The following is an 18,184-nucleotide window of genomic DNA, read 5'->3' on the forward strand; positions in this document are numbered from 1 at the left end:
ACCGTTCATAGATGAACAGTCTATGGCTGCAGAGGAGCTATGATAGGCTGGTCAGAACTGGAGGCTCAATTCACGAGTCACCCTGAGACTGTGGGGCCAAGAAAGGATACTCCAAGCAACCTGAAAAATAACCCCCAGCTCTAGGAGATCCGCTTCCTGCGCAGCCACAGTGAACTACTCCTCAGGTCCCGCCAAACACAGAAGGGGCCCGGATTCCGAAAGAAGTCACACACTGGCCCAAAGGGCAGTCTCTGGGACAGACCCAACCAGAAGGCTGAAACTACCGATCACGATGTTACAATTGCAACAGCTCTGAGTGGCTGAGGAAGAAGGGAGACATAAGTAAAAAAGCAAAATCAAAAAAATGCTGGATGACTATGCCTGAGAGCTCCCACCCAGGCCCAGGGAGCAGTGGTGAGGAGGATGGTCCTTTGCGTGGTGTTTACACCCACTCTGCTGACAGCAGCTGCCGGTGCTCCTCGGCTCCAGAGCAAGGCTGGCAGAGCTGGGACGTCTCGCTCCTCAGAGACGAAGTAAAGCACAGAGGTGTGCTCCAGGCCAGCACAGGGGACAGGCAGGCTTGGAGGAGACAGGGCAGGGCACTCTGTGCGGATTGCCTGGGATGCCTGGCAGCTCTTCCAGGCGCTCCAAGAGCCAAAGCTTTTTACACAAGCTGGCACTCGAGCTAATTTGCAGGTACAGCCTGAACCACACCAGAGTGTGTGGCTGTTCCTGCTCCGAGGCTCAGGCACTTCACACAGGCTCTGCTTCAGTCCTTGTCAGCACCACATACCTGAAACCCAAACACCTCAGAGTCCTGTCCTGCACACAGCCCCAAGGGTTTCAGGAAGAGGACTGGGCCAGTGCTGGGTCCTCCCAGCTAACTTCAAAGATCTCCAAAAAGGGTTTATTAGTTCTCCTCAGGAGCGCTAACCCTAACCCAATCTTCCTGAATCCCATGAGATGTACAAGGTAAAAGGATTTCACTTAATAGGTATCAGTCACCAGAAACTGCTCTTAATTCAACAAAAATACAAGCTGTGTACACTGTGTGTCGGGTACCAGGGCAGTCCTAGCACACGGCCAGAGACCCTGCACTCATGGGAGGAGACAGATGCCAGAGACCTAGGACACGGCCAGTCAGAGACCCTGCACTCACGGGAGGAGACAGATGCCAGAGACCTAGGACACGGCCAGTCAGAGACCCTGCACTCACAGGAGGAGACAGATGCCAGAGACCTAGGACACGGCCAGTCAGAGACCCTGCACTCACGGGAGGAGACAGATGGCAAAAACCTAGGACACGGCCAGTCAGAGACCCTGCACTCACAGGAGGAGACAGATGGCAGAGGCCAGGAGCCGCCAGTGGAGCCAACGAGAGCAGCAGACATGGAGGCAGCGCCTGGGGCCTGTGGGTGCAGGGTTCCCTCCCTGAGCCAGAACAGCGTGTGGAGGGGCAGCACGGGGCCTGGCTATGGGTTACTGGGGTGCAACCCTCTCTCTGGACTCCACTATGCTCATCTTCAAAATAGGAGTGAAGTAAATGTCTGCCTGGGGCCACTGGAAGGTTGGGGCAATGATGCTGAAACTCGCGGAGCTGCCTTGCTGTGGCCCACACCCCATCAGTGCCTCGAGTTTGTGCTCAGTCGTGTCTGACTCTCTGCGATCTTATGGACTGTAGCTGGCCAGGCTCTGTCCATGGGATTTCCAGGCAAGAATGCTGGAGTGGGTTGCCATTTCCTCCTCCCGGGCATGTTCCAGAGCCAGAGATCAATCTAGTGTTTCCTGCATTGGCAGGCAGATTATTTTATCACTGAGCCACCTGGGTACGGGCCTTTAAATCCTCTGTGCAGGTTTGGTTTTAGTTCTTATCCTAAACACTTGTCGCAGACATTAGCCAGAGGCAAATTTGGGTTAAATAAAAAAGCCGATGTGGGGCTGCTCTGGTGGTCCAGTGGTTAAAACTCTGCCTTGCAATGCAAGAGACACTGGTTTGATCCACCCTGGTCCAGGAAGAACCCACGTGCTGTGAAACAATCACAGAGCCTGCGCTCTGCAACAAGAGAAGCCTCTATGACGAGAAGCCTGTGCATCGCGATGCAGAGCAGCCCCTGCTCTCTGCAACTAGAGAAAGCCCCTGGGCAGCAACGAAGACCCACCACAGCCAAAAAATAAAATTGTGAGTGCCCCAGGAGGCCCAACCCCCAGGACTGCTCACTGGACAGAGGCCCCCAGGAACCCAGTGCAGGGTCAGGACCGCCAGCAGTTTTCTCTGGGCCAGGACTTGGTCATTCCTGGTCAGGGCGTTGGGGAAAGCTCAGGCAGAACTGAGATCTCGCTTCTTTCCTTTATGGTCCGTCCTGAGACGGGAAGGCCGGCGGCCCGCGTGTTGGACACACAGTACTCCCATGACTGTGCTTCCTACTAATATGAAAAGACGCCTGGCCACACTGAGCCTGACGTTTAGGCAGCTCTCGGCAGTCGTGATGGCTTGTGTTTTTCAAGGCTGAGTGGTGCTGCTCCATCCTGATGCCATGCCCCCAAATGTACCAGGCACCCTGATGTTTGAGTCAATCAGTGGAAAGGAAGCATGATTTTCTGGAAAAAAAAAAAGCCCAGATCTGACACGTGGCCTATACTGTGGGCCCCACAGCTGCCTTGGGACTCAGGCTGGGTGGGGTCAGAAGCCCTGAGTGTGACCCCTACAGCCTGGGAGGATGGGCCAGGGCAACGGCGTGGGCTAAAAAGGGCACCTCAGCCAGTCCTGATGGCAGTAAGTGTCGAGTTGTTCTTTTTCTCCTGAAATTGCTGAGTTGGAAGCTGACTAACGGCTGTTGTCACGTCCGTACATACAGAATCAGATGAAGCAAAAGTAGATGCGCCCAGACAGTGCAGCCGCAGCACTCAGGAAGCAGTTTTCTGATCAGTCCCAGCACCTCGCTGATGGGAAAAGCTTGTCAAGAGCCACAGCTTCTTGAGATGACAGCTGATGAAACGACTTTTAAAGATTGGTTATTATTTGCATAGCTAAGTTGTCAATAAAAACCTCAAGGATCCACACAGCCGAGGCGCTCTGACGATAGGGCCAACTGCTGGGGGCCGTGGGGAGCCCCCAGAGGGCTGTTTCTCCCCTCCAGGGGCAGGTGGGGGCTGGCTGGGCGACAGCACGCCTCAGAGAGAGGCACCAACGCTGCACAATTTTGAGGAAGGTGATCGACATCACACAGTCCACCTGGTGCTAAGGAGCACGTGACTGTGCCAGGAGCTCCAGGCGCTGGACACACACCACGTGTCCCGAGGGCAGTGTCTTCCAGCCCACGGGACTCCTGGGTTGTGCTGCTTTTCAGTTGCAGGAATGCTGCTTATCTGGTTCACACAGAGTTCTGGAGGGAGGTGCTGTGAGGCGTTGAGAGCAAACTTGTTTATAAACCCCCCAAAAGCCCGACCTTTGTTTACTGGAAGCCATAATATCTGCACCCCATAACAGAAATAAGGAACACAAATAAAAACATACATGAATAAGGAACAGAGAAGACAGACCACTAGACATTCAGACACCTGTGAGAAGCACCTGAGCAGGAGCTCAGGGGTGGGGCATTATAGGCCTGTTGGGCAAAGGCCTGTCCACAGGGCAGGGCGACCTGGCTCCGGCCGTTGGAGGCTGAGGAAGGTGAGGAGGGCAGCCGGCAGGAGTGGGCGGGGATCCGGGTCAGGGGCTGAGGTGGTGAAAAGGGATCCACGTGGGGAGGAGGAGGGATACACACGAGACGGGAGGGGTGACTGATTAAACGAGTAAAGCAGCAAGGGTGGCGGGCACAGGGTTCTGACTGTCAGAGAGGTGAGTGACCAATCCAGAGAGAGAGAGAGAGAGTGAACCCTGTGGTGCTGAGCTGCGATTAAAGATACTGAAGTGAGCGCGTTTCCTGGTGGTCCAGTGGTTAGGACTCCATGCTTCCACGGTAGGGCGCATGGGTTCCACCCTCGGTTGGGGAACTAAGATTCTGCGAGCTGTACCGCATGGCCAAAAACAGAGAGAGAGAAAGAAAAGAGATACTAGTAACTCACTGTGTTAAATAATACTCCATGAATCAATAGCGATACAAAACCTAAAGATGAATAAATGGGAAATTTAATAAGGAGTAGTCTTAGAGTACCTCCGACAGAATACTTATTACAAAGGGAAAAGGAGCGACTTTAAAAAGGAGAACTCTGGCAGACACCACCTTACTTGAGTTATCAGAGTTAGTCACCAAGAGGGGACAGAGCCACTGTGGGCACCACTGACCAGTCTTTGCGTGACAAGAGGCATGGCTTCCTTTTGAGGATGTGTAGTAGAAGTCTCATCATGGGGAAACACCACGTAAGCCCAAAGGAAGAGGGCTCGCCTGCGATCTTCCAGATGCTCAAGGTCATGAGAGTCAAGGAAACACAGGGGTCTTATCACAGATGCAACAAGACCAAAGAGATGTGACAACTAAAGGCAACATGAGGCCTTGACTCTTTTTGTCCTTTTCTCTAAAAGACATCACTGGGACAACTGGCAGAGCCTGAACGAGATCTGAGGGTTCCTTGGTGGGTGACGTATCAGTGTTCCTCTTCTGACCATGATGGTTGTTCTGTGGGTAAACAGGAGACGGTGCCCTGTTCATTGGAAATGTGCTCAAGTGTGCAGGGGTCATGAGGCATCGCGGCAGCAACTTACCCTCCAACAGTGCAGAGAGAAAATTTATTTGTGCTATTCTTGGAACATTTATGTAAATCTGTGATTGTTTCCAAATAAAAAGTTAAACACGCATAAACAAGCTTATCAGAACAAACGCAGACCACTCAAACTATAGTGGCTTTGTAAACCAAATGGAATGTAAGTTTCTGGGTTACAGAGTGCATGGAAGGTAAAATAATTAAAAAAGAAATACACCACAAGCTGGGCTTCCCAGGTAGCGCTAGTGGTAAAGAACCTACCTGCCAATGCAGGAGATGTAAAAGATATGGGGTTGATCCCTACGTCAGGAAGATCCCCTGGAGGAGGGCAGGCAACCCACTCCAGTATTCTTGCCTGGAGAATCCCACAGACAGAGGAGCCTGGCGGGCCACAGTCCACAGGGTTGCAAAGAGTCAGCAAGGATTGAAGCAACTTAGCATACACACTCATACCACAGGCTAGTTCTTATGAAAAGTCTCAGTTTAGGAAGATGAAAACGTGTGGAGGTGGATGTGGTGATGGCTGTACAACGATGTGCATGTACTGAATACCACTAAACTGTACACTTAGAAGTGGTTGAAGGGGTAAATTCTATGTTATGTATATTTTATCACAATAAAAAATATTCAAACTGTGGGAGAAAAAAAGAATATTATGTCCTTACAGCATTTAGGTGAAACTTAAATAGGTTTAAAATTGAATTTCTCTTTCAGTCATCAGATAACTATTGGAGGCCAGCACTGCACCCATAACCTTACATCTATGAACTCACACAGTCTTCAGTCATCATGAGCTAAGTGTTATCACTGTCCCCACTTCACAGGGAAGGACTAGGGACAGGAGCATTTTCAGTCACGTGCCAGGGTGACGGAACCAGAAGCAAAAAGGAATTCAGGCCATGTCACTGCCCTCTGCCACTGTCCATGTCAAGTATACATCAATCTTGCACCAATCTTGGACTTCCCTGGTGGATAGGAAACCACCCACCAATGCAGGAGACGTGGGTTCAATCCCCAGTCTGGAAAGATCCCACAGGCCGGAGGCAACTAACCCTGCACCATCACTACGGAGCCTGCATGCTCTGGGCCCGCCAGCTGCAACTGCGGGAACCCATGCACGCCTAGAGCCTGTGCTCCGCAACAAGGGAAGCCCACATAAAGCAACGAGGACCCCGAAATAACTGAATTAACAAATAGAAAAAGAAACATACTTTTGTACCACATATGTACTTTCTACAAGCCCCAGTCTTACTGAAGAGCTGTGCTCTAAAGTGACACGCAATGTTCAAATAACTGCTCTCAAGAGACCAACTCACTCTAATCAAGTGACAACCCTTCTATTGAGGACTTTAGTTTTAAAGATATCTTCACCATATTTGCTGGCTTCTCTTATAAACCATCTTTAGGGGACTTCCCTGGTGGGCCAGTGGATAAGAATCCCCCTGCCAGCCCAGGGGACACAGGTTCGATCCCTGATTTGGGAAGATTCCACATGCCGTGGAGCAACTAAACCTGTGTGCCACAATTACGGAGCCCATGTTCCAGAGCCCACGAGCCGTGACTGCTGAGCCTGTGAGCTGCAGCTTCGGAAGCTCACGTGCCTAGAGCCTGTGCTCTGCAACCAGAGAAGCCCCCACAACGAGAAGCCCGTGCAAAGAAGAGCAGCCCCTGTTTGCTGCAATTAAAGGCCTGTGAGCAACAACGAAGACCCAGCGCAATCAAAAGTTAAAACAAACAAACAAACAAACCTTCAAACTGTTCCTAACCTTTACCAAGTGACCAAGGCCAGAACTATCAGTGGTAGGATTTATTGACAGCACATACCTCAGACATGATTTCTGCCAAAGACGCACAACCTCAGTCTAATTATGCAGAAGCAATGGACAAACAACTGAAGGACTCTCTATAAAATGACTGAGCAGTCCTCAGCACAAGTATGAACGTCATGAATGAGGAACAACGACGGAGAAAACTTCACAGATTGGTGGTAACTAAGGAGACTCGATGACTACATGCAACGTGGATCCTGAAACAGAAAAAGGGCATTTAGGACCAAACCCAGGGACATTCAAATAGGGCCTGTTGCTCAGTTACAGAGCATTGTACCAACGGCAGTTTCCTGGTTTTAATCACTGCACAATGGAAACAGTGACAGACTTTGTTTTTTTGGGCTCCAAAATTACTGTGGACGGTGATTGCCGCCATGAAATTAAAAGACGCTTACTTCTTGGCAGAAAAGCTATGACAAACCTAGACACATATAAAAAGCGGAGACATTACTTTGCTGACAAAGGCCTGCTCAAAGTTATGGTTTTTCCACTAGTCATGTACGGATGTGAAAGCTGGACAATAAAAAAGGCTGATCACCAAAGAATTGATGCCTTCAAACTGTGGTGCTAGAAAAGACTTGAGAGTCCCTTGGATAAAAAAGAAATCAAACCAGGCAATCCTTAAAGGAAATCAAGCCTGAATTGGAAGGACTGATGCTGAAGCTTAAGCTCCAATACTTTGGCCACCTGATGTGAAGAACTGACTCACTGGAAAAGACCCTGATGCTGGGAAAAATGGAAGGCAGGAGGTGGGAGAGGTGACAGAGGATGAGGTGGTTAGATGGCATCACCGACCCAATGGACATGAGTTTGAGCAAACTCTGGGAGATAGTGAAGGACAGGGAAGCCTGGCATGCTGCAGCCCATGAGATCGCAGAGTCGGACACGACTTAGTGACTGAACAACAACGGTTTTGAGGGTGTTGCCACTAGAAGAAGCTGGGAGAAGGGTATATGAGAATGTTCTGTACTAGTTTTTCAACTTTCTGCAAGTCTAAATTAGTTCAAAATAAAAAGACTTTTTTTTTAAACAAAAGAACTTCCAATGGCAGAAACTTCCATGGGGCTTACTTTGGATGCTTAAAACAACCAAAACAAAATTATTCTATTTTCCGAATTCTGTCATGGTAGATCCTTTTGTAAAACAATGGAATGCCACAATGCCTCTGACATCTTATACACAGAATGTAGCTGCTTGTTACTTGCTGGCAACAGTACTTCTCCGTTACAAACTATGAAATAAATGAGGGTAATACACCAGAAAGTGGGGCTGTGACAAGTCAAAAGTGAATCATCTGAACCACTGCTGCCAGAGAAGGATGTGACGAGCAAGATGGCTCAGGATGCGTGTTAGGACTGAGCCGGGACCAGAGGTACAAAGTGGCTGTGGGTCTGGATCCACACAGGAAGTGCCTTCTCAATGGCCTACCTGTCTTTTCCTTGATCTCACAGAGCACGCTGAAGAGCGCAGGCTTCATCCGATGGCAATTCAGAGCGTGCTTTCTGAAAGAGAGGGGACAGAGGCGCGCGTGAGAAGGTGAAGAGTCATTCTGGGCACGAGAGTAAAGATCCTCCATATCGAGCCTGCCAGTTCTGCTGAAATTTCCTATGAAAGGACAGAACTGTAGTGTTTCAAATAAATTCAATTTGTACCAAATCCAAACAGTAATATTCAAATATTCAAGACATTTCTCCTTAAACACTGCAAATTCAAATAACACAAATATGAAATTTCAAAGTCCAGTAATTTGAAAGCTGTTCACATGTTGCCCTATTTATTTATGCCTTTCAGGGCATAAGTAAAACCCCAACGGAACTATCCTAGGGTCCTGCAATGTTAATTTAGCAGGACTGATGCTGAAGCTCCAATACTTTGGCCACCTGATGCAAACAGCCAACTCATTGGAAAAGACCCTGATGCTGGGAAAGATTGAAGGCAGGGGGAGAAGAAGAGGGTGACAGAGGATGAGATGGTTGGATGGCATCACTGACTCAACGGACATGAACTTGGGCAAACTCCGGGAGATGGTGAGGGATAGGGGAGCCTGGCGTGCTGCAGTCCATGGGGTCACACAGCGTCAGACACGACTCAGTGACTGAAAAGCAGCAACTGAGCAGCTTCTAGGTGCCACACATGATTCCAGTGTCACACAGACACCGATGAGGTCCCGAGCAATTAGGATGGAGACGATGAGACACCACACGAACAAACATACCCCATCAGCGGGGGCAGGCGCTTTCTGGTGACTTAAGCTAGAGTGACTAGAAGGCTTGTTGGAGTTTGCATGTCTCTAAGGTGACATCAAAGCCGAGATCAGAGTGACAAGGAGAAGTCAGGTGGGAAGAGGGCCAAAGAGTAAATGTTTAGGCAGAGGAAACAGCCAGTGCCAAGGCCCCAGGCGTGGGGTTTCCCTGGTGGTCCAGTGTAAGAATCTGCCTTGCAATGCTGGGGACACCGGTTCCATCCCTGGTTCAGGAAGCCCCCTCGTGCCTCATGGAACCACAGCTACTGACCCTGCGCTCTGGAGCACACGTGCAGCAACTACTGAAGCCTACAGGCCCGGGAGCTTGTGCCCCCCAAGAGAAGACCCTGCAACGAGAGGCCCAAGTACTATAACTAGAGAGTGGCCCCGGCTCTGCGTAACTGGAGACAGCCTGCGTGCAGCGACAAAGACACAGCACAGCCAGAAACAGTAAAGAGTGTGTAAAGAGACCAGGACGCTGTCGGGTAAGGGGAGAGGGAGACAGCCGTATGGCTAAGTTAGAGAGGCAGGCGGGCCTGACCGGAGAGTCTTGTAAGTCAGGGCAAGGACTCTGGCTTTTGCTCACCTGTGATGGAAACTGTGGCTGGTGGAGGAATGGCCCCCAAAGATGTCGGTATGGTGATCTCAGAACCAGTTACAAGAAAAGAACTCTCAAGAAGATTGATGTTAATGACTTTGAAGTGGAAGGATTAACTTGGATTACACAAAGGGACACAATCTAATTCATGTGTCCTTTTTTTTTCCTTCAAATTGAAGTACAGTAGAAATGGCAACCCACTCCAGTATTCTTACCTGGAAAATCCCATGGACAGAGGAGCCTGGAGGGCTACAAGTCTATGGGGTCGCAAAGAGTTGGACGCGACTGAACACACACACACACACACACACACATACATAGCTGATTTACATCTAATCATGTGTTCTATAAAGTGGACAAACTCTCCCAACTGTGGTCAGTGAAAGAGAGGCGATCACATAGAGTCAGAGACGCTGTGTTGTGGGCTTTGAAGACGGAGGGACTGTGAGCCACGGAACGCAGGTGGCAAAGGCCAGGAAGTGGCCACTGCTCCAGAGCCTCCAGGAGGAATCCCCTGCTGACACCTTGATTTTAGCCCAACAAGAGCCACGTTGGACTTGGAACCCACAGAAACGGAAGATCATAAATTTGTGCTTTGTAAGCTACGATGTGTTTATTTGTCACAGCTGGCGATAGAAAACAAACACAGGAAGCGACGGAGCATTTTACAGGGTGGTTTCATGTGATATGTATTGCACTTTTATTAGTGCTGATTTTTTTGAGATATAATTCACACATCATAAAGTTTACCCTTAAGGGTATATATAATACAGTGACTTGTAGCTAATTCATGACAGGCAATTCTCACCACTACCTAATTCCAGGACACTTTCATCGCCCCAGGGAGAAATCCTGTTCTCATTACTAGTCATTCCACATTTCCGCCTCCTCCCGCTCAGCAACTCCTGATCTGCTTTCACAGATTTGTCTGGACATTTCATATAAAAGGAAGTCACACAGCATGAGGTCTTTGGTGACATAGAGCACGTTTTCAAAGTTCATCCAAGATGCTGTGTATCAGTGCTTCTTTCCTTTTTACGGGCAACTAATACTCCATTCGGAGAAGGCGATGGCACCCCACTCCAGTATTCTTGCCTGGAAGATCCCATGAACGGAGGAGCCTGGTGGGCTGCCGTCTATGGGGTCACACAGAGTCGGACACGACTGACGTGACTTAGCGGCAGCAGCAGTACTCCATTGTTAGATTATATTTTGTTCATCTATTCATCAGTTGATGGACATTTGGGTTATTTCCACCTTTTGATTATTATTAACAATGCTGCTATGAACATGCATGTGTAAGTTTTTGTGTGACCACTTACCTAGGGAGAATGGTTGGATCATATAGTAACTCTACGTTTAACTTTTTAAGGAAATGGCAAACTTTTGCAAAGTGGCTGCACCATTTTCCCTTCCTATCAGCAACTTAAGAGGGATTCAATTTCTCCACATCCTCAACACTTGTTACTTAAAAAAAAAAAAAAAAATATTATAGCCACCCCTGTGGGTGTGAGGTGGTATCTCACTGCGGTTTGGATTTGCATTTGTCTAATGGCTAATGACGCTGTACATCTTTCCAAGTATTTATCAGTCACTCTTTTTCGGTTGTACTGGGTCTTCACTGCTGAGTGCAGGCTTTCCCTACTTGCGCTGAGCAGGCTTCTCATTGTGCTGGCCTCTCTGGAGGAGCACGGGTTCTAGGCGTGTGGGCTCCCCTGGCTGCGGTGCGTGGCTCTAGGCCCGAAGGCTCCAGCAGCAGTGGCACTGGGGCTCAGTAGCTGCGGCTCTCGGGCTCCAGAGAGCCGACTCAGAAGTTGTGGCACGCGGGCATAGTTGCTCCAAGGCTTGTGGAATCTTCCTGGACCAGGGATCAAACCTGGGTCCCCTGCATTGGAAAGTGGATTCTTATCCACCATGCCACCAGGGAAGGCCTATCAGCCTTCTTCTTCTTCTTTTTTTCTGGTGTATTTGGTCTTCTTATTTTTAACATTTACTGGAGGATAATTGATTTATGGGTTTCCCAGCTGGCTCAGTGGTAAAGAACTTGCCTGCCAATGCAGGAGACCATGGATTCCATCCCTGGGTTGGGAAGATCCCCTGGAGAAGGAAATGGCAACCCACTCCAGTATTCTTGCCTGGGAAATCCCATGGACAGAGGAGTCTGGTGGGCCACAGTCCATGGGGTCACAAAAGAATCGGGCACAGCTTAGTGACTAAACAACAACAACAACACAAATCGTTGGTTTACAATATTGAGTACTTCCAGGTGTACAGCAGGCTGTTCTTTAGAAAAATGTCTATTCAAATCCTTTACTTACTTGACTGCATTGGATCTTAGTTGCAGCACTTGGGGTCTCCAATGTGTCCTGCGGGATCTTTTGTTTTGGTCACGGACTCCGCCTTTTGTTTTGGTCATCGACTCCATCTTTTGTTGTGGCCTGCCGGCTCCAGAGTGCATAGGCTCAGTAGCTGCAGGGTGAGGCCTTAGTAGCTCTGTGGCAAGAGGGATCTTAGTTCCCCGACCAGGGATCAGACTCTAGTTCCCTGTATTGCGAGGCGGATTCTTAATCACTGGACCATCAGAGAAGTCCCCTTTGTTCCTTTTTATTTTATTTTTTATTTTTTTGTTCCTTTTTAAATTAGGTTCTTTTTTATTGTTGAGTTGTAAGACTTCCTCATATATTCTGCATACTAGATGCTAATATGATTTGCAAACTTTTTTCTCCTATTCTATAAGCTGTCTTTGGACTTTATAGTGTCCTTTTGAGGCACAAAAGTTTTTCATTTTGATGAAATCAAATTTATCTCTTTTTCTTTTGCTGTGTGTGCTTCAGGGGTCATATCTAAGAAGCCGTTGAGACTGGAGGGCTTTGGGGGTTTGAGCGTTGAGCACGTTTTGGGGAGGGTCTGGAAAGGAGGGCTGTGTTTTGATCAGGTTATACCTGAGATCCCTATAAGCTTCCCAAGAGGAGGAATCAGGTAGGCAGATCGCACACAGGCATGGACTCAAGGCTGGAGATAAACAACATAAATGTTAGGAGAAACACTGACTGGAACTGCCCACCCTGGCCAGGTGCCATAGTAACCATTATTGTGTTATTTTATGACAGGAGGTCCTGGTAAGAAATATGGAACTAACAAGCCACCACCAACGGGAAGAATATGCAAAAGGTCAACAGGAGACGTCGCATGTCCTACCAACCTCCCAGAATCCTCCCCGCTGGAATCCACCTTGGCTGAGTGATGCGTGCACCACCAGGATGGACCCTGAGTCACAATGATTGGCCAGAGACAATCTGGAAACTAACCCCATCACCATAAAACCTGAGACTGTGAGCCACGTGGCAGAGCAGTCCTCCTGGGTTCCCTGACCCTCCTTCTCTCCGCCCAGGCACCCCTTCCCAATAGAGTCTCTTGTTCTGTCAGCTCGTGTGTCCTCTCGGACAATTCATTTCCTAGTATTAGACAAGAGCCCACTCTCTGGCCCTGGAAGGGGTCCACCCTGCCTTCCTGCAATGTAAAGACGGAGCCCTGGGCATAGAGATGGCACTTTTAAGTCACAAGACTTGAGGGACTCACCACGGGAGGATGTAGATAGAGGGACCCAGGCCCCAGGCTCAGCCACCTGCTCTTGGAGAGGCCAAACAGATGAGAAAGTCCTGCAGAGGAGACTGGGGCCCAAACTGCCAGGTGGGAGGAACCAAGAACAGTTTCAAAGACAGAAGCGTATTCTGTGAGAAATGCCTCTGAGAGGTGAAGCAGGAGAGGAGACGTTGGATTTAGCAACATGGAGGTCATTGGTCACTGACTCAGCAGAGGGAGGAGAAGGCTGGGAGAGGGTGGGTGGAGGTGGGAGAGGAAGTGGAAGTAGCAACCACAAACTCTGACATCATCACAAAAAGCAGCAAAGAAATGCAGCAAGTGCTAAAAGAAAGGGTGTACATTTTTTTATATACTGGAGGGGAGAATTTTTCTTATTTATTTTTAAAAAATTTATTCATTCCTTCATTCATTTGGCTGCACCGGTCTTAGCTGCGGCATGTTCTGTCTTTTATGATGCTTTGACTTTGACATCCTGGGGCAGGGAGAGACGGACTTTCCCAGAGCTAGCTAAATCCACACACACTTGTCTGAGAGTGTGTCTTTCATATGCAAACTCAAATCCAAGGCCCATACTCTTAACTACTGCTTTAACTCTCAGCACCAGTCAAGATGCCCCTAGCCCTAAATCACCCCAGGTGCCAGGTACCAGATGAGGAGAGAGAAACTGCTGAAATTATTGAAACTATCCAGTCCCAAATTTGCTCGGTTGTCTACCCAGCCTCACTGCTTCCTTCTCACACGTGCACGCTAAGCCGCTTCCATCATGTCCAACTCTTTGTGACCCTATGGACTGTAGCCTGTCAGGCTCCTCTGTCCATGAGATTCTCCAGGCAAGGATACTGAAGTGGGTTGCCATTTCTTCCTCCAGGGGATCTTCCTGACCCAGGGAGCGAACCTATGTCTCTTATGTCTCCTGCATTGACAGGTGGGTTCTTTACCACTAGCGCCGCTTCGTGCAAATCATAATAAAGGCTCCAGGCCATGCTTTCTCCTCACGTCTGCCCATATGGCACTTCCCCATGTAGCCCTGCGCGGCGTGGACTGCCTTCTCTCAGGAATTTTAAGTGATAACTCTTCTTTTGAAGTTGTCTCTGTCTTTCATCTTATTATACCTGATTAAAAACAAATCCTAGGGATTTCCCTGGTGGTCCAGTGGTTAAGAATCTGTCTTCCAATGCAGATCCAGATCTGGGTTTGATCCAGATCTCACATGCCTCGGGACAAAGCACATAGCAACCACCGGGCCGATGTGCTCTAGAGCCTGTGCCCCACAGCTAGAGATCCCCCACGCACTGCAACTAGAGAAAAGCCGGCATGCCACAATGGAGAGCTCATGAGAGGCAATGAAGACCCAGCACAGCCAAAAAAACAAAATAACACCCACCCAAATCCCAGGCACAGGTCAAAGACAGGGAGAGTCAAGGGAGGTTTTTGTTTCTTTGTCTGTTTTTAAAGATGGGAGACATTAGCACATGTTTATGTGCCCAAAAGCCAGTCTAGGGAGGGGATTTGGCAACACAAGAGAGAGAGTGAGGATAACAGTAATCTCCAGGGTGTATATATATGTGAGAAGTCAGCATACAAATTTGATTGTTTGTAGCTAGGCTTCAACAGTACATGAACTGAAAAATTCCAGATGTACAAGCTGGATTTAGAAAAGGCAGAGGAACCAGAGATCAAATTGCCAACATTCATTGGATCATAGAAAAAGAAGCAGAATTCTAGAAAAACATTTACTTCTGCTTCATTGACTACACTAAAGCTTTTGACTGTGTGGGTCACAAAAAACTGGAAAATTCTTTAAGAGGTGGAAATACCAGACCACCTTACTTGCCTCCTGTGAAACCTGGATGCAGGTCAAGAAGCAATGGTTAGAACCAGACATGGAACAAAAGACTGGCTCAAAATTGGGAAAGGAGTACATCAAGCCTGTATATTGTCACCCTGATTATTTAACTTACGTGTAGAGTACATCATGCGACATGCCCAGCTGGATGAGCCACAAGCTGGAATCAAGATTGCCAATCTGAAGAGGAGAAGCGGATGGGAGAAATATCAGTAACTTCAGATATGCAGATGATACCACCCTTATGGCAGAAAGCGAAGAGGAACTAAAGAGCCTCTTCATGAAGGTGAAAGAGGAGAATGAAAAAGCTGGCTGAAAACAACATTCAGAAAACTAAGATCATGGCATCCAGTCCCATCACTTTATGGCAAATAGATGGGGAAACAGTGACAGACTTTATTTTTGGGGCTGCAAAATCACTGCAGATTGTGACTGCAGCCATGGAATTAAAAGATGCTTGCTCCTTGGAAGAAAAACTACAACAAATCTAGGCAGCATATTAAAAAGCAGAGACATTACTTTGCTGACAAATGTCCATATAGTCAAAGCTATGGTTTTTCCAGTGGTCATGTATGGATGTGAGAGTTGGACCTTAAAGAAGGCTGTGCACCAAAGAATTGATGCTTTTGAACTGTGGTGTTGGAGAAGACTCTTGAGAATCCCTTGGACTACAAGATCAAACCAGTCAATCCTAAGGGAAATCAATCCTGAATATTCATTGGAAGGACTGATGTTGAAGCTGAAGCTCCAATACTTTAGCCACCTGATGCGAAGAGTCTACTCATTGGAAAAGACCCTGATGCTGGGAAAGACTGAAGGCAGAAGAAGGGGACAACAGAGGATGAGATGGTTGGATGGCATCACCTCCTACTCAATGGACATGAGTTTGAGCAAGCCCCAGGAGATAGTAAAGGATAGAGAAGCCTGGCATGCTGAAGTAAATGGTATCACAAAGAGTTGGACACGACTGAGCAACTGAATAACAACAAAAAGCTATTATTTTAACATTTACTGCTGCTTTAAATGTTTAAAAGCATTATGACACCTATAATGCTGTCACCCAAGCATCCCTTATTAAAAGATGCTGCCAAGGACACATAATGTACCTGAAAACCAGTAACTTCATCATGGAAGCCAAATGTGATTAACACCATGAGAAAGGTCAAACATCTGCACAACTCACTATAATGTTGATCCAAGGGAGCATGCCCTCATTTTCAAATGCTTTCCAAATTCACCACGTGCCCCTGCAGGATGCCTTTCAAAAGGTTAGGGTTGGGGTGCAGAACTAAGATACACATCTCTGAAGCCAAATATGAGAAGGTTAATGGGCGATGAGATTTGGCGTTCTGTAAAGCTGAACGCAAATGTTAGTCTTTCTTACACAGTGTACAGTGGTTGATCACATAGGATATTATGCCAAAATGGTTTCCTTCCATAGAAGCAGTTATTATCATCACAAAAATGGACTCTGGTTAGAGCTTGTTACCCTCTGTGATGTAATTCTAAAAATCCAAGGAAAGAGCAAAGAGAATAAAGTTGGCTGCTTTGCTTCTCAAAGGGGATTCTAGGGAAGTGTATTCCCAGGTCAGTTTCCTGCTTATAAAACATCTTACTTAAGATACAGTACAGTGCTCGCTTCGGCAGCACATGTACTAAAATTGGAACGATACAGAGAAGATTAGCATGGCCCCTGTGCAAGGATGACACGCAAATTCATGAAGCATTCCATATTTTTTTAAAAAAAAGATACAGTACAAAGGCACCTTTGAATGAACACAAAGTGATTTCACAGAATGTTTTTTGTGGTTTATTATGAACAGTCTCACCTTATACAAATGTCTCATCTTCCAGCATGTTCCTGGCCTAGAGGTGATCAGCTGACAGCAAACCATTAATGATCTCATAAAGTATGACAGACCAGGGAGTTCACGGCGTCACCAGAAAGGATGGATTATTTTCTGCGATGGACACACCCTGAGGTGACCCCCACTGAGTGGGATCTTCTCTCCTTGAGTTTGGGCAGATTCTGTGACTTGCAGGGCAGCAACGGTGATGATATAGTCTTGCCTGCGGTTATGTTACATTATGTTATGACTCCAGTTTAGTAGACTGGGGGATGCAACCTGCCGTCCCTGAAGCCAGCTGCTATGTTGTGAGAGGGCCGTAACGCGGAACTCTAGGGAGTCTCTTAGAGTTGAGAGCAGACCCCATCTGACAGCTGGCAAGAAAATAAGAACGTCCATCCTATAACTGCAAGGAACAGTTCTGATAACAACCCTATGAGACTAGAAGAGGACCCAGAGCTTCAGATAGGAACACAGACCAGCTAACACCTTGCCTGATGCCTTGCGAGACCCTGAGCAGACGACCCAGCTCACGTGTGCCCAGATTCCTGCCCATGGAAACTGAGATCACAAAGGTATGTCGTTTTAAGCCATCAGGTTTGTGGTAACTTGTTACATAGCAACAGATAACTGGCCAGATAGCAAGGTGCTGAATGGGGACTGCGGGCAGAAGAACAAGGTCTGTGTTGGCACCTCTAGCAGGCACAGGACATGTTCTGCCCAACCAAGTATCTGCATTAAAACAAAACAAAATGTTAATATTTATGAAGAAGTAAAGTTCCAATGAATGAGAAATGATAAATCCTTTAAATAAAGAAACTTCTGAGGATAAACTAAATTAAAAAACAAATCTGTGAATATCCTTTTAAAACCAACCTGCAACAAAACTATTATCACATAGAACCATGCCAGAAAATGAAAGCATTCAGCTTTACCACCCTCCAACCCCACTTATTCAATATTTACAGGACAGACATGAGGCACTTCTATATAGTGGTCACTGTATAAGGAGAGAGGACTGTGGTGATGAATAAAGCATCAGTCACATCCTGGCTTCTACCAACAGCATACTACAGCCTCTAATGTTAGCTATTACTTACTTTTCCAAATTATGGAATGACCTGCCTTCCTGAACAAAGTATTGTTTCATTTATTTTTGGGGTAGTTGTTTACTAATTTTTTATTAAAGTATAGTTGACTTACAATGCTACATTAGTTTTGGGTGTGTGTGCGTGCTAAATCACTTCAGTGGTATGCAGCTCTTTATGACCCTATGAACTGTAGCCCGCAGGCTCCTCTGTCCACGGGATTCTCCAGGCAAGAATACTGTAGTGGGTTGCCATTCCCTTCTCCAGGCGATCTTCCTGACCCAGGGATCAAACCCAGGTCCCCTGGGGCTCCTGCTTTGCAGCCGGATTCTTTACCACTGAGCCACTAGGAAGCCCAGACTGGGGTGTACACCACAGTAATTCAATATTTTTATAGCTTATACTCAAAACAAAGTTACTATAAAATATT

General features: G+C 47.5%; 1 protein-coding gene and 1 non-coding gene across 6 annotated transcripts in view; one reads left to right on the forward strand and one right to left on the reverse strand.

Moving 5' to 3' along the window:
• Positions 1-18,184, reverse strand: part of PBX4 (PBX homeobox 4) — a 56,137-nt gene that overhangs the window by 26,392 nt on the left and 11,561 nt on the right. For 4 of the 5 annotated variants that reach the window (XR_011464742.1, XR_011464741.1, XM_070373422.1 and 1 more), the window contains exon 2: positions 7,959-8,032. Coding sequence is in view for 3 of the 5 variants with exons in the window: in XM_070373422.1 (XP_070229523.1) it covers positions 7,959-8,032 (74 nt within the window). In the remaining 2 variants the exon portion in view is untranslated. Of the gene's footprint in view, positions 1-7,958; positions 8,033-12,949; positions 13,123-18,184 lie in introns of those variants that run through there. The other variant, XM_070373424.1, reaches the window with a different exon arrangement.
• On the forward strand, positions 16,451-16,557 carry LOC138988732 (U6 spliceosomal RNA). The gene has a single exon (XR_011464987.1). It is a non-coding gene; the product is annotated as a U6 spliceosomal RNA (small nuclear RNA).

This window comes from Bos mutus, chromosome 7, assembly GCF_027580195.1.
Source record: "Bos mutus isolate GX-2022 chromosome 7, NWIPB_WYAK_1.1, whole genome shotgun sequence".
NCBI lineage: Eukaryota > Metazoa > Chordata > Mammalia > Artiodactyla > Bovidae > Bos > Bos mutus.